The 15,925-nt window shown below is 46.8% G+C and overlaps 1 protein-coding gene across 1 annotated transcript in view; it reads left to right on the forward strand.

The window, feature by feature from the left end:
• The window catches only part of GK (glycerol kinase), a 67,856-nt gene that overhangs the window by 14,023 nt on the left and 37,908 nt on the right, over positions 1 to 15,925 (forward strand). Inside the window, exons 9-11 of the mRNA XM_056861808.1 lie at positions 1,233 to 1,250; positions 3,965 to 4,000; positions 14,642 to 14,709. Coding sequence (XP_056717786.1) covers positions 1,233 to 1,250; positions 3,965 to 4,000; positions 14,642 to 14,709 — 122 coding nt within the window. The remainder of the gene's footprint in view (positions 1 to 1,232; positions 1,251 to 3,964; positions 4,001 to 14,641; positions 14,710 to 15,925) is intronic.

Here is a 15,925-nt window from a genome sequence, read left to right on the forward strand (position 1 = left end):
TGCATGATTTCTGACCCTACCCCAATCACTGCTGGCTAGGTGATGTGGGTGGGTGGGCTTGGAGTGGAAAGCATGGCACTTTACATTCCAAGCCACCTTTGGCCAGGTTACCACCGAGATTTTGTGACATCATGCTATCTCGTTTGGTTTTTTGTTTGAGTTGCAAAGTGTTGGATCAAATCAGCTTTTCCACTATTGAAAAAGGATGGAGAGGATAGACTTTGACCACCAACAAGTATATGTCTACAAGGAAAAAAACCAAGGGTGATGGGGGCTGAAATTGAATGAAAAGTTTGGCTGAATCCAATTCCACATCTATACAAACAAGCACAGATATCAGTTCTCACTGGCGAGGTGGGTGGGTTAAACCCTGCAAAGTTCACCCACTCCTTTTTCAAATGTTTTTGCCGTAAATCTCTCCCTTTATGGTAACTGACCCTGTGATGTTGGGCAGTTCATCTGCTCTCTGCCGCCTATTTCAGAATTAGAGAGATGCTTTGCCCTCAGCTAAGGTAGATACAAATCTCATAGGATTTGTGTGCATAAACTTCCATTGTAGAACGTTATGAAATGTGGTTTGGTATAAATGGTATACTACTTGTGCCATGAGCATTGGAAGAGTTCTTAGGAAAGTAAAGCAAGTTTCCTACTAACAACCCCATGCTCAGCTTGCCCCAGGAAGCTGCTGGTGAAGAATGCCCCTATGTTTCATGCATAGTTTAGGAGGTAGGGACCGTGTGGGATGGTCCTGTGAGGATGAAGCATATCTAAGCCACTGCAGAACCATTTGGAGGTGTTCCCCAGTTTGAAGATCAGCTGCTGTAAAGGATTTTCACAAGACTGAAATCTGTGAATAATTGAAACATTCAAATGTTAGCAGAGGTTAATGTTTCATCTACCTGGCACTTTGTGCTACAAAATAAAGTAACCTGGTCGGAGTTGCCTTATAAATTGGCATTCTAGCATCACTAATTGATCGGGGGTGTGTGTGTGTCTGTTTTGACAGTAAAAAAGAACAAATTCATTATATTGTTCACTTAAATTTATAAACTTGTTTTTGAATATTTACATCAAAGGATGGCTTTTGAATCTGATGCTTATCCATGGGACTAAAAACAGCAATTTATATGGGAAATAATTTCTCAGGAGAATGGAGATAGAGTAGTAGGATCTGAAACTTGTGAACTTGTGTTTCTCTTCCCCCTTCCCACTCCTTATCTTTCTGACTGTAGAAAATCTCCCCTAGCCTGGTGAGTACAGGATTTTGTTAGGATGTCCACCAGTCTTGTCGCCTTCCATTTTGCTCAGTTACAGTGCATTTCCTCAAGGGAATCCCCATTATTTTCCAGAACATAAATGGCCTCTTCTGAAGTCACTCTTATTGTATTTGAAGTTCTTCTGAGGAGTTTGCACAAAAAAAATATTAAAATGTAGGCGAGATCTAATATGTTGTGCTCATATGTTCTCATATTTGCAAGAGAAATTCTGTTAGCTAGGAGCTCCAAAGAAGAATGTGGAGGCTGGAAATTCTAGATAATGTGGTATATGTTGTGACCCGTTAAGATGGGCATGAGAAAAGATATCCCAAATGGAAATGCACTAGCTGCACCTTATGCATGGCTTTGCTAAACCATTGCACAACCTGAAAAGAAAAGCAGTGTTTGTTTTGGGGAAGAGTGGGTGAGTATTAAATGTTGGTATGCGTGGCTGTTTGCAAGAACACAGTGGCATATTTCTTTGTGTCTTGCGGGGTGGGGTGGCAGCAGCAGAATCATGTAGTTTCACAAAAATATTCACGTACTTTTTCAGAATATATTTTCCCCAACTAATGCTCTTTCACAGTCACACTTGTTTAGAAGCACTGTGGTACTGTTTTGCATTTTTGAACCATGGTGGTAGTATCAAACACAAATTGTATTCTGTATACTGTATAAGTGGATTGACGGCAGGGCTTGCTTCGGCTTCTCATTTTTGACAAAGGTAGATGGAGAAGAAAAACAATTTCACTTGCATTCCTTAACTGTGTTGAATGAGAGAGGGGGTCAGAGATGTGGGAGATGAGTGTCCTGTGACTGCCTGATGTAAGTGTGGGGGGGGGGAGTGACAGGGGTCTATTGTGCCTAGGGTTGCCAGGTCCCTCTTCACCACCGGCGGGAAGTTTTTGGGGCGGAGCCTGTGGAGGGAGGCACTTCAATGCCTTCAATTGCCAAAGTGGCCATTTTTCTCCAGGTGAACTGATCTCTATTGGCTGGAGATCAGTTGTAATAGGAGGAGATCTCCAGCTAGTACTTGAAAGTTGGAAATCAAACAAAATCACTAGTGCCTTACAAGGAAGTTAAGCAAAGCAAGAATAGGCATTTATGACACAAAAAGCACTACAAAAGAATGCTGAACAACATGTTTGTAATGACAAATTAAACAAACAATCCAACCAAGAACAGAAGGAAATTCCTGTTACATGTGTAGAAAAGTCACCACGTTCCTGCAGTGTAGACAGGTAAGTGAAGTGACTAAATATCAAAGTCCTGGAATGCCATGAGTAGAGAGAAAATAGGCTTCCGGTAATGAGTCCTATTTCGCTGGTGCTTTGTCAATTCAGGCAATCCTGTGACGTTCCGTCAAGGTTCCACGGAACATATGTTCCGGACAAGAAGGCATATAGCCTGACAGTACTATCGGATGGCGAAAGTTGGCAACCCTAATTGTGCCATATGGGGGGAAATTATGCCACTTGTTTTTTTGGGAGTGTGTGTTTGCCCTGTTACAAATGTCTTGCAGTCCTGAATATATGTATATTTTTTGGCGAAACTTGGTATTGGCCCCTTTGGTTCTCCTGTGTTTCAGTGTTGGTTTGGATGTGATTAGACTGCAGTCTAATCTGGATCTGGAGAACCGGGTTCGATTCCCCACTCCTCCACATGAGCAGCGGAGGCTTATCTGGTGAACTGGATTTGTTTCCCCGCTCCTCCACTTGAAGCTAGCTGGGTGACCTTGGACTAGTCACACTCTCTCAGCCTCACCTACCTCACAGGGTGAACTGGATTTGTTTCCCCGCTCCTCCACTTGAAGCTAGCTGGGTGACCTTGGACTAGTCACACTCTCTCAGCCTCACCTACCTCACAGGGTGTCTGTTGCAGGGAGGGGAAGGGGAGGTGATTGTAAGCCTGTTTGAGTCTCCCTTAAGTGGTAGAGAAAGTCAGCATATAAAAACCAACTCTTCTTCTTCTTCAGTGGTGCCAGAGCAAAGTGGACAACTATGGATGTTCTATGATGTGGTGGCCATGTGCCATTTTTTCCCTGTTAAATAGCAACTACTTATATCGTATGCTGCCTTAGTGGTGATTCCACAGTTCAGAGAGACTTAATCATATTTATGTAACTTCAAAATTGGTACCCTTTGCTCTAGTTTTCATCCCACAGTTTTGGTATGTTACTTGTTTTCAGGCTTCCCCACCCCCATCAGCAGTTAAAACAGCTTCTAGAAACCAGTTTTTTTTCCTTTTTAAAAAACCTGATGCTAAAATTGGCCATTTGTCCTAGGGGAGGGGTTAGTTATTCATATCATTAGGATAATGTGGAGCTTACTATGGACTTCAAATGGTTTGTCCTTAACAGTCCAAGTAAGTAGATTTGCGTGTTCTTAGTCTAGATTTCTAGATCATAACATAGCAAAATTATTTTCTCTATCCCCCAATTAATTGACAGAATAGTTTTCATGAAGCTTGCCACTTCCACAATAGGTTTTGAATCTTACTTTTGAAAGGTTAGGTTGGTACATCTACACATACACACCAGCAGGATTCAGTGCACTTTGATTTTTACTGTAAAATAGTTGATACATTTCTGTGGCTCTGATGGTTTTCAAGCTGAGCATAGGTTTCATTGTTGGTAAAAATATTGGGGAAAGTATAGCTGAGAAACAGATTTATAGACTAAACTAACAATTTTCTTCCTTCATTGGCAGACTTCTGGAGCCTTGACTGGTGTACCAATTTCTGGGGTGAGTCTCCTAACTCCCAAGTAAAATTCTTACAGTACAAACAAATTTGGAGACCTAGTATAATGTTTGTAGTATATCTAAGTTTGATGGAACTTGTTTTATTTTTAAAGGGGGGGGGGCTGAAAAATAGATGTTTAGAGTGTAATATGTTAGCAAAACCCAGGTTGTTTACAACACATTAACAAGCAAATAATTAAAGTCATTTGGATACAATAAAAACTGTTTAAAACAGTAATATTGATAAAATATCATTATTATACAATATTTCAGTAGTACCACTATCCTTTAGGGCTGCCAACTCTAGAATAGGAAATTCCTGAGATTTGGGGGCGGAACCTGGGGAGGGGTAGAAATCTCAGCATAGTATAACACCATAGTGTCCACTCTCCAAAACTGGCATTTTCTCATTAATATGGTAATCAGATGTAATTCCAGGAGATCTCGAGGCCTTACCTGGAGGATAGTAACCCTTTGCCCTTGCCACCCAGTTTCTTACTGGTCCAACTCAAAAAGCTCTCTAGAAAAGGGCCCACTCAGAAGGCCATTAGGGAGGCAGTTGTTCTCAGCTCCTGTGAGTGGGAGTTCCAAAGTCAGGGGCCCTAAGGCATTGTCCTTAAAGGTGAGCAGTTTTGTACTTGTGTCTTGGGTTGGTTGCAATTGGTATATGTGAACAATGAGGTGCCCCTTTTGAAAGTGAAGATGTGAACAGCTAGAATGTTGCCTTGTGGCTCCCAGTCTGCTCCCTGAGAACGTCACCTTGTACAAATCTATGGTGAGACCACACTTGGAATACTTTGTACAGTTCTGGTCACCACACCTAAAAAAGGATATTACAGAGCTTAAGAAGGTGCAGAAAAGAGCAACCAAAATGATTAGGGGACTAGAGCAGCTGTCCTATGGGGAGCGGTCAAGACGCTTAGGGCTGTTTAGCTTGGAAAGAAGGCGGCTAAGGGGATACATGATAGAGGTCTATACAATTATGCATGATTTGGAAAGAGTGGACAAGGAGAAGTTTTTCTCCCTCTCCCATAATACTAGAACGCGAGGTCATCTGTTGAAGCTGGAGGGTGACAGATTCAAATCAGATAAAAGAAAGTATTTTTTCACACAACGCATAGTTAAATTGTGGAACTCCCTGCCCCTGGATGTGGTGATGGCTGCCAACTTGGAGGGCTTTAAGAGGGGAGTGGACATATTCATGGAGGAAAGGGTTATTCATGGCTATTAGTTAAAATGGATACTAGTCATGCGGCATACCTATTCTCTCTAGTATCAGAGTGTGAGCCCTCGCCCTGGGATGATCCCATAAACTGAATTCAGTTGACAGCAGTCAAACTAAAGCAGATTTATTGAGACAAATCAACAGGTGAAAGAGGCTTACTCAGAGTCAAGGATACTAGTGAAAACCAAACTAACAGTACACAGTTTAAGTAGAGAAAAATGTCAGGGTAACCCCAGTCACCATGGCAATTCTCCTCCCTGGAGCACCCACCGGAATAGTCTAAACATCTTGAAAACAGTGTTACCCGAATTGCTCTATAAATGGGGAAATTAGCTTGAGCAATCGGAAACTACAATATTTATATAGCGAGATCAACCTATGTATACCAGAGTCAATAATCTGTGACCTTTGAAATCAAGACAGAGGCAAAAGGATTCCAAATTAAGAGAGTTTATATAGTTCACGCATTCAATATAGCACTACACACATACATTCAAAGAATCTAGGAATAACAGGTGGTAGGAAGAGACTTTTGCCATGTGGCAGGCAGATTAAGGGATATACTACACCTTTCCAGTAGAGGAGTTGTCCGTCTTGGGTTCCAGTAGGCTATGGGAGATAAAAGGGGACGGGGGAATCCTCTGTGTGTTCATGCATGAATGCCCACTCTGGCAGAGTGCCAGGCAGTATGGAGGGGAAGGCCCAAGGGATCGTCTGGACTTTTGGGCTCCAGATATACTCTTCCAGGGGGTGGGGGCTGATTGGATTATCCAGGTGGTTCCCAGTGTGACAAAAGGTGACAAAAGAACTCATGGTCTGCTACGTGGGTGGGTTGGTGACAATTTAAAAATCTATTCTAATTCCAGTGACTTGTACAACCTCAGGAGAAAACAAGGAGTCTCGCTGATGAGCTTAATGATCTAAAACAATAGGTGCAGTCTTGCTAATATCCGGGCATTGTTATCTCAATGTCTCTGGGTGGCTTTGCTTAAGCAGTCCGATGATGCAAAGGAGGGGGGGTGTTGGTGCAGGCTACATGCCTGGACGTATTCCCTGCAATATGGCTTTCACTGGGGCAGGATACACAGGAACATGGATGCCCTCTGGTTCGCTGGAGGGACTGCCTTGGCTGCTGCTCTTTGACTGCCGGTTTTGCGGGATGAAGAGGAATCCTTTCCGCGGCGGCACAGGCTTGCCGCTTGGTCTGGAAAGGCTGCTGCACGCATCTGCCGGGGTTGCCATGACCAGTCCAGGAGATTGGCAACCCGCTAGGCTACAACGGGATAGCACTCGGCCTTGGCCTCGGCACCTGGGCTTAACCACAACATTCCACTCTCAGGCCATGCCTGACAATGCCATTGTCAGGCCATGCCTGACATTCTGCTCCCCCAAAGGCCCCCCTACTTTCCCAAGTCGGGCCTGTGCGGATAGGCAGCATGGAACTCTCGGATTAGACGAGGGGCAGAAACATCACGAGAACGCACCCACTCATCCTGTGCAGGACTAAAGTGCTTCCAACGAACTAAATAGTGAAGGGTACCATGGTGTATGCAGGAGTCCAGGATTTTTGCCACTTCGAAATGCTCTTCTCCCCCACCATTTGAGGCACTTCAGGCGGTGGTTCAGGATGCCACTTCGGGGAGGGAATGTGTTTCTTTAGCAGACTAATATGAAACACGGGATTAACTCTCCTTAATGACTTGGGGAGGGACAGTTCCATGGTCACCTGATTGATAATTCAAGAGATGGGGAATGGGCCCACATATTTGGCACTGAGCTTGCCGCATGGGCAGGTAGACCGTAGGTTTTTGGTAGACAGGTATACCAGGTCTCCCACCTTGCAGTCCCATTCCGGCGAGTGGTGCTTGTCAGCTTGAGCCTTATATTTACGTTTGGCATGTTCCAGGTTTTTAACCAGCCACGGCCAGGTCGTTTGGATCGCACGCACCCACTCAGCCACGTCAGCACCACCCTCCTCCCCAGGAACATTAATATGGCCAATAGGGCCAAACTCTGTACCATATACAGCCTGAAAAGGACTGAACCCTGTGGACTGGTGGACAGCATTATTGTATGCATATTCAGCAAAGGGCAGCAGGTCTGTCCAATCATCTTGATGGTAATTGACATAACAGCGTAAATAACATTCCAAAACCGCATTGACCCGTTCCGTTTGACCATTTTGGGGATGGGACGCACTAGACAGACCTTGTTCCACCCCGACTAATTTGAGGAAAGCTTTCTAAAACTTGGCCACGTAGGTGCCCTCCCTGTCGCTCACTATCTTGCGCGGAAAGCTATGCAGCCGGAAGACATGTAAAACAAATAGGCGGGCCAGTTTTGGGGCGGAAGGGATACCCGCACAAGGTACAAGATGCACCTGTTTCGAAAACAGATTTGTAATCACCCAAAGTACTGTTTTCCCCCCACTGGGGGGTAGATTGGTCATAAAGTCCATTGCAATGACTTCCCAGGGTCTGGAGGGGGTCTCCAAAGGTTGTAAAAATCCACGCAGCTTGCCCTGGGGTCTCTTGGCAGATGCACAAACGGGGCAGCTGCGGATGAAGGAGTCCTCGTCTGATCGCATACCCGCCCACCAAAACTGTCTTCTGAGTAAATGCAATGTCTTAAAGAACCCAAAAAGTCCCGCGGTTTTGGCGCCATGCACCAAACCCAAAACCTCCCCCCTCAACACTTCTGGAACATACAACTTAGAATCCTTGTACCACAACTTCCCGTGTTTAACTAAAGCAGCTGGTAGAGTCTGAGAGGAGATCTCTGCTTGACAAGTGCGAAGGAGAGCGTCCTTAAAGGAATCAGTTAGTTTCCACCCTTCCACCCCGTCCGCTTTGGAAGTTGCGCTGGAGGGTGACTCGGAGGGTGATGGAGCCGGCGCAGTCAGAGGGAGCGGGGTGGAGCGCTCGGGTGGCTCTGTCGGCCCAGCCGGGCGTTGGGCTCCCCCCCCCCTTTGAAAGCGGTGGCGGTGGGGACTGGACTTGAGACTGGGTTTGCACTGCCAATGAGGGCAACAGACCGCGTTGGGCAGGGGTAAAGAGAGACTGTGTGGGTCGATCAACTTTGGTAGGATATTGGGGAAGCCTGGATAGAGCGTCAGCCAGCAGGTTTTGCTTCCCCGAATTTCAGGACGAATCGAAACTGGGCAAAGAAGTCCGCCCAACGCACTTGTTTTGCAGACAGTTTGCGGGCTCCCGTCAGGGCTACTAGGTTCTTGTGATCACTCCATACCTCAAAAGACAGTTTAGAGCCTTCTAAAAACTGTCTCCACACTGTAAGGGCATGCTTAACAGCAGCGGCCTCTTTTTCTCCAATGGGCCAATTGAGTGAACTTAGAGAAATAAGCGCACGGATGCAATTGACCATCCTCCCCCCACTGCAAAAGTGCACCTCCCATTGCTACGTCGGAAGCATCCACCTGGACTATGAACATTCTGGTTGAATGAAACCTTTAATGGCATAAGTAATATTACAATTGTTACAGAAAGTACATAAAATATGCAGTCATTAAGATAAAAACATAGGCCAGAAAGTTCCAAAAATAGAAATTACAAAGGTTGCGCTTTTTGAACTTTCATCACATCCACTAGAAAGTTGGCAACATCTACAGTAACCTCCGGATTGGAATCATTTAATAAAAATTAACGTTTTGCTTGGGTAGATAGGAGATATTTTGAAAGACTATGAACATTTGATTACAATTTGGGTGCTGCAAAACCGGTTCAGAGGTAAAGAGCGTTTTGAGAGTGTCAAAAGCAGTTTGACCCTGGGGGGTTCAATTAACTCGGGCAGTAGGCAAGACAGCTGCACTTCCCTTCCCCTTTAAGGAGGTCTGTGATGGGCAGAGCAATTTGAGCGAAATGGGGGAGGAACGCCCTGTAGAAATTTGCGAACCCGAGAAATCTTTGGACTTGCTTACGAGTAGTGGGTGGTTCCCAAGTGATCTTTGCCTACACCTTTTCAGGATCCATAGTCCGTGATGCGAGATAACGGAGCCAAGAAAAGTCAATTGTTTCTGGTGGAACTCGCACTTGGACACTTTAGCATAGAGCTGATTGTCCCTGAGGTGTTGCAACACTTCTCTCACTAAGGCAACATGTTCCTCAATGGTTTTAGAGTAAATAAGAATGTCATCCAGATAAACCACCACTCCCTTGAACAGCAAATCATGTAGGATCTTGTTTATGAGTTGCATGAAGACCCCCAGGACCCCTTTCAATCCAAAAGGTAACACAAGAAATTCAAACATCCCAAAGCAACTTGAGAAGGCTGTTAGAGGCTCATCCCCCTCCCTAATCCTAACTTGGTAATATGCTTCGACCAAATCCAATTTGGTAAAAATGTGCCCCTCCTTTAGTTGTCCCAGGAGATCCGAGATTAAAGGGATAGGGTAGGCATTAGTTTGAGTAACTGCATCGCGTTTCTGAAAGTCAATACATAAATGTAAATCCCCTGTTTTCTTACGCACAAAGAAGGCTGGTGCAGAATAGGGCGCGGTGGAGGGTCGGATGAAGCCTCGAGGCAAATTCTTGTCTAAAAACTCACAGAGCACTGTTCTTTCAATTGGGCTCATTGGATAAATCTTACTCTTTGGCAACTTCTCATCCCCCACCACCTCAATAACACAGTCTGGGCAGCGGTGAGGGGGGGCAATGCGTCACATTCCTGCACATCAAAAACATCCGCATAATCCTGGTATTCGGGAGGCAGCTGGGACAGCTTGACAGCGACTGAGTTTAGGGCAGGGGTTGATCGGATTACTGTTTTGACAGCAACTTCGTAACAGTGCTGTTCACATAGCTGGCTATTAAATGCTAAGGTCTCAGCCTCCCAGTCTATGGTGGGACTGTGTCCCTTGAGCCAATTTGCTCCCAACACCACCGCGTAGCGCACATTGGGCACAATAGTAAAGTTAATTTGCTCCCAGTGAGAACCAATTCCCATTGCCACTCCATCAGTGCGGCGGTTCACCGGTCCGCCCCTAAAGTCACTGCCATCCATCTGGGCGAACTGCACTGGGGGTGGGTAAAGGCACTGATATCACTTTAAGTGCCTTGAAGGTGGCTTCATTCATTAAGGTACGGGCACACCCAGAATCAATTAAAGCTTTTACATTTAACTGGGGGCCCTTTCTGTAATGTTGCAAGACTACATCCACATACACAGTCTCTCCCAAGGGAGCTTTGGGTTTCGCAGGGGCACCTGCAGAGGTCTGCGGTGGCGGTCCATCTACCGCAGACCCAGTCCGTTTTTTGGCTGATCGAGAGGTGACTCCAAGTTCAGGGCAGGAGAGTTCCAGTGATCACCCTCCTCCGATGAAGCGGAGCTGTCCCCTAACGGGGCAATTGTAATCCTGGACCCTGATGGGTCCGCAGGCAAATCCTCTGGCGCGGTTTCTCTTGAAGTGAAGAGCGGGGGTGCTTTCCATGTGGGAGCAGCACTGCGATCGGCCGCGGTGCCCCTTCCCCGGGCGCGGCCTCCCGCAAGTTGTCCCCTCCGGTCGGGGAGTGGAACTCGGTCACTCCAAACGTGACGGGCAGGCCGCAGCGAAGTGACCCATGGCCCCACAAACGAGACATGCCCCCCTTTGAAACCGTGACGTACAGTCTTGAGGAGGTTTGGCCGGTCTCCGCGGAGCTGAAGCGGCAGCCTTGGGAGGGTTCTTCCGGCTGTCCCCCTCTCTAGCCTGGCGCCAGGCTAGAGTAATGAATTGGCGGCGGCTTTCAACTTCCTCCTCTAACAGAATCCAGTCTTCCAGAGTGGCTGGATCCCTTTGCATATATGCCCAGTTCAAAATCTCAGGGTTAAGAGCGGTACGGAAGTAATGCACTCGGGTTGCCTCCATCCAATCGACAATCTTACTGGCCAGTCTCTGAAAATCATCAACAAAATCTCTGACCGAAGAAGATCCTTGACGGAGTTGCAGAACGGCAGCCTTGGCCTTCTCCACTTGAAACGGATCTTCGAAACTTCATGAACACATGAAGCTGCCTTCTACTGAATCAGACCCTTGGTCCATCAAAGTCAGTATTGTCTACTCAGACTGGCAGTGGCTCTACATGGTCTCAGGCAGACGTCTTTCACATCACCTACTTGCCTAGTCCCTTTGAGTTTGGAGTGATGGACTCTGATCTGGAGAACCGTGTTTGATTCCCCACTCTTCCACATGAGCAGGGGACACTAATCTGGTGAACTGGATTTGTTTCCTCACTCCTATACATGAAGCCAGCTGGGTGACCTTGGGCCAGTCACACTCTTTCAGCCCCACCTACCTCACAGGGGGTCTGTTCTGGGGAGGAGAAGGGAAGATGATTGTAAGGGGCTAAATCCAGTGGATTGATGCACAGCATTATTGTACGCATATTCAGCAAAGGGTAACAATTCAACCCAATCATCCTGATGATAGTTAACATAACAGCGCAAGTAGCATTCTAGTACAGCATTCACTCGTTCTGTTTGGCCATCGGTTTGGGGGTGGAAAGCACTTGAGAGACCTTGTTCCACCCCCACTAATTTTAAGAAAGTTTCCAAAATTTAGCCACGTAGTTACTTCCGCGGTCGCTTATCACCTTGCGCGGAAAGGAATGTAGACGGAAGACATGTGACACAAAGAGGCGGGCCAGTTTTGGGGCGGACGGGATACCTGCACAAGGGACGAGATGCACCTGTTTAGAGAACAGGTCAGTGATTACCCAGAGTACAGTTTTTCCCTTGCTAAGGGGGAGGCGAGTCATAAAATCCATAGCAATCACTTCCCAAGGTCTAGTGGGGGTCTCTAACGGTTGCAACAATCCGGGAGGTTTCCCTTGGGCCCTTTTGACCGTAGCGCAGACTGGGCAACTGCAAATGAACGAATCCACGTCAGTTCGCATGCCCGCTCGCCAAAACTGCCTCCATAACAAATGCAATGTTTTTAGAAACCCAAAGTGTTCCACGGTCTTGGCTCCATGGACTAGCTGTAGGACTTCTTTTCGGAGCTCCTTAGGCACATACAGCTTAGAGTCTTTGTACCATAAACCTCCTCGTTCAGTTAGAGCGGAGGGGAGGGCTTGCTCAGAGAGTTTGGCTTGGCAAGCGGAACGAAGTGAGGCCAAAAAAGAGTCTGTGAGATCCAACCCATCTGGCGGTGTGGGCTCCGTGTTGGAGGGAGGGGATGTCCCCGAGGGGGATGGGATGGTTGGACTGTCAGAGTGACTGGGGGCTGGCAAAGGAGGCGAGGGGGGTGGCGCAGTCGGGCTGACCGGCGTGGTTGGACTTTAAGTGCCCCCCCGTGGGGGCTGCGGTGGGAGCCGGGCTTGCGGTCGGGTTTGGACTGCTAGAGTGGGCAGCAAACCCCTTTGAGCAGGAGTGAACAGGGACTCCGTGGGGCGTTCAACCTTGGTTGGATATTGGGGAAGTCTGGATAGAGCATCAGCCAGGACATTTTGTTTCCCCGGCATATGTTTCAATACGAAACGGAACTGAGCAAAGAAGTCCGCCCAGCGAACTTGTTTCGCGGACAGGCATCACTAAGAATTAATACATGCTAAAGCAACTGGAAAAGGCTGTGAGACGTACATCGCTCTCTCAAATCCTGTATGGCGCTGTAACACTACGTCTACATACACAGTATCTTCGATCTCACTCACCTTCACTGGAGCTTTGGCCTTTGCAGGAACAGCTGCGAGGGTCCGCGGTGTCGCTCCACTCACCGCAGACCCTGCCCGTTTTTTGACAGATCTAGAGGAGATTCGAGATTCAAGGCAGGGGAGTCCCAGTCCCTGTCTTCATCTGAAGACGGCGAGTTGTCCCCAAGTGGGGCACTTGTAATCCGGAACCCTGATGGGTTCGCTGGTGCAGGTTTGTGGGGCGCATCTCTGACATGGAGAGCTGATGGCGCAGTCCGTCCAGGAGCGGCGCTACTGTTGGCCGCGGTGCCTCTGCGCAGAGGTCGCCCCCCGATTCCGGTGCGGTCCATCCTGTCAAGCAGGGACCAACCGGTCCGGCCGAAGCGGGCAGACGGCTGCAAAGTGGCCCATGGTTCCGCAAATGAGACAGGCTCCCCTCTGAAACCAAGAAACGCGGTCTTGCGAGGGTAGAGCAGGTCTCCGCGGTGTAGGAGCTGCGGCCTTAGTCGGGGTTTTTTGGTTGCCCCCCTCCTTGGCTCGATGGCGGGCCAACAAAATGAATTCGCAACGACTCTCCACTTCCTCGGCTAGTAAAATCCATTCTTCAAGAGTGTCTGGGTCTCGTTGCATAGAAGCCCAGTTCAATATCTCAGGATGTAAGGCTTCCCAGAAATAATTCGTGTAGTCTCGATCCAGTCCAGTATTTTACTGGCGAGCCTCTGGAATTTGTCCGCGAATTCCCGCACTGGTGTAGAGCCTTGTCGAAGTTGCAGGAGGGCTGTCTTGGCCTTTTCTCCCAGGAAAGGGTCCTCAAAATGGCCCCGTAACACTCGCATGAACGTAGGTCCAATAACGGTTGAACCTGGACTGCCAGAGCAGCAGCGTCTGCTCCAAAATCAGGGGTTAGGCTTTTCGTGAGTTCAGCCCAGTACACCCCCCAGAGAGCACTTCGCTCAGCAAAAGAGAACTTACTGGTAATCCCTGGCCTGAAAAGTATTTCACTGTCCTCAACCAGGGCCAGGGCCTTTTCGGCTCTTGCCCCGGCCTGGTAGAACGCCTGCCAAGTGAGATCAGGGCCCTGCAGGGCTTGAAACAGTTCTGCAGGGCCTGTAAAACTGAGCTGTTCTTCCAGGCATACAGTTGAGGACAGTGATGGTTTCCATCCTGCTGGCCTCCTTTCCCTTCCTTCCCTTCCCTTTCTTTGTTATGGTTGATTCTGTCTGATTATTCATGCTGTTGGATTATATTATTCCCTTATTCCCTCTGTACAGTTTCCCATCATTGCTTTTTGTGCTGCTTATGGTTGAGGGCACCTGGATTTGAAGTTGTGTAATAAGCTTTAATTGTATATTATGGTTATTTTAATTGTACTGAAGTGCTTGTGAGCCGCTCTGAGCTGGACCTGGTCAGAAATGGGTGGCACAAAAGTTCAATAAATAAATAAATAAATGTGTCATAATAAGCAGTAATTAAACTGCAATTAGCCATGAACACAACTACGAAATGTAGCTAAGGGCAGCAGTGGTTGATGCAGTTTTGGTTGAGGTTAATAAGGCAATCCAGGCACCAGCACCTTTAAGTGGGGGTGATATGCTGTGCCTGTCAACTGAACGTTGTGATTCTTTGGCTCATTTAGACTACCTAGTCAATCAAATTCTGTAACTGTTCTTGTCCATAGAAAAGGTTTTATGTGGCAACAAGACAGAGGCTGGGTCAAAAATCAACAAACACCCAATGTGGTTCAGATTAACTGTTCTGGGATGTTTTGGCTGAAAACGGTGGTATTTTTCCTTCCAGTGCTTAGGTGACCAGTCTGCTGCTTTAGTAGGACAAATGTGCTTCAGGAACGGGCAGGCAAAAAATACGTGAGTTTAACCTGAGAAGAAAATATTATTTCTGTACTAAACCTATGTAAGAGAGAATTAAACACTGCCAATTAGAGGACGTGCCTTTGAACTTTTCCACATGGTTTTCCTCCCCCATCAGTTCTGGCCCCATACTGCTTTGGCTTATCCCCTGATTTCCGCATGCATCTTTTGTGCCTTTAGTTTTGCTTCAATTTTTTTGATATTTTTCCTGGGGTTGTTCCAGTTGATTTGAAAGCACTTTCACCTGATCTTTTTCTGGGAGCCGATTTTGAGTCTCCTTTTTTTCTTGTGCATAATGTTTCCATTGGTTTTCCTTCTCCCAGATACCTCCAGCCCACTTTTCAATTATTGGACAGTCATAATCAAACCACTCCCTCTCCCACCCAGAAGATGAGTGGTTTCATTTTATTTTTTTTAAAGGCAGTAAAATACCGATATAGCATTGAAATGATAGGTTTAGCAGGTCTTTTGAGTTCCTGGCTTTTATTTTGTTGAGTCTCTAGCCTTTCCCCTCATGGAGTTATGAGGAAAAAAGCATATCTCTGTAAGGGAAGAGGCTAGATAACCTCCTTTTAAAAAGAAAGAAAGAAAGAAAGAAAGAAAGAAAGAAAGAAAGAAAGAAAGAAAGAAAGAAAGAAAGAAGAGGTTTTTATATGCTGACTTTCTCTACCACTTAAGGGAGACTCAAACCGGCTTACAATCACCTTCCCTTCCCCTCCCCACAACAGACACCCTGTGAGGTGGATGAGGCCGAGAGAGCTGTGACTAGCCCAAGGTCACCCAGCTGGCTTCGTGTGTAGGAGTGGGGAAACAAATCCAGTTTACCAGATTAGCCTCTGCCGCTCATGTGGAGGAGTGGGGAATCGAACCCGGTTCTCCAGATCAGAGTCCACTGCTCCAGACCACTGCTCTTAACCACTACACCATGCTGTGAAAGAAAGCTGAGGATGTAGAGAACCTGCTAAACCTATCATTACAATGCTATAACAATATATCAATATAAGTATGCACAAAATATAAAAGAGGGATGCTGTGATGCCACCAATGACAACAGCACCCTCCCTTGAAAATACTAATTATTTAAGGCACATGCAAAAAACAATAAACTGACTCCACAAATGTGAAAATACAGAGGGAAAGCAAATGTGCAGAAGAACCATGCCCAGATTGATTCCAATGCTTGTAATCAACTGCCAAGAAAATCAGGCTTAAG

The sequence above is a fragment of the Euleptes europaea genome, chromosome 16, assembly GCF_029931775.1.
Source record: "Euleptes europaea isolate rEulEur1 chromosome 16, rEulEur1.hap1, whole genome shotgun sequence".
In the NCBI taxonomy this organism is placed as follows: domain Eukaryota; kingdom Metazoa; phylum Chordata; class Lepidosauria; order Squamata; family Sphaerodactylidae; genus Euleptes; species Euleptes europaea.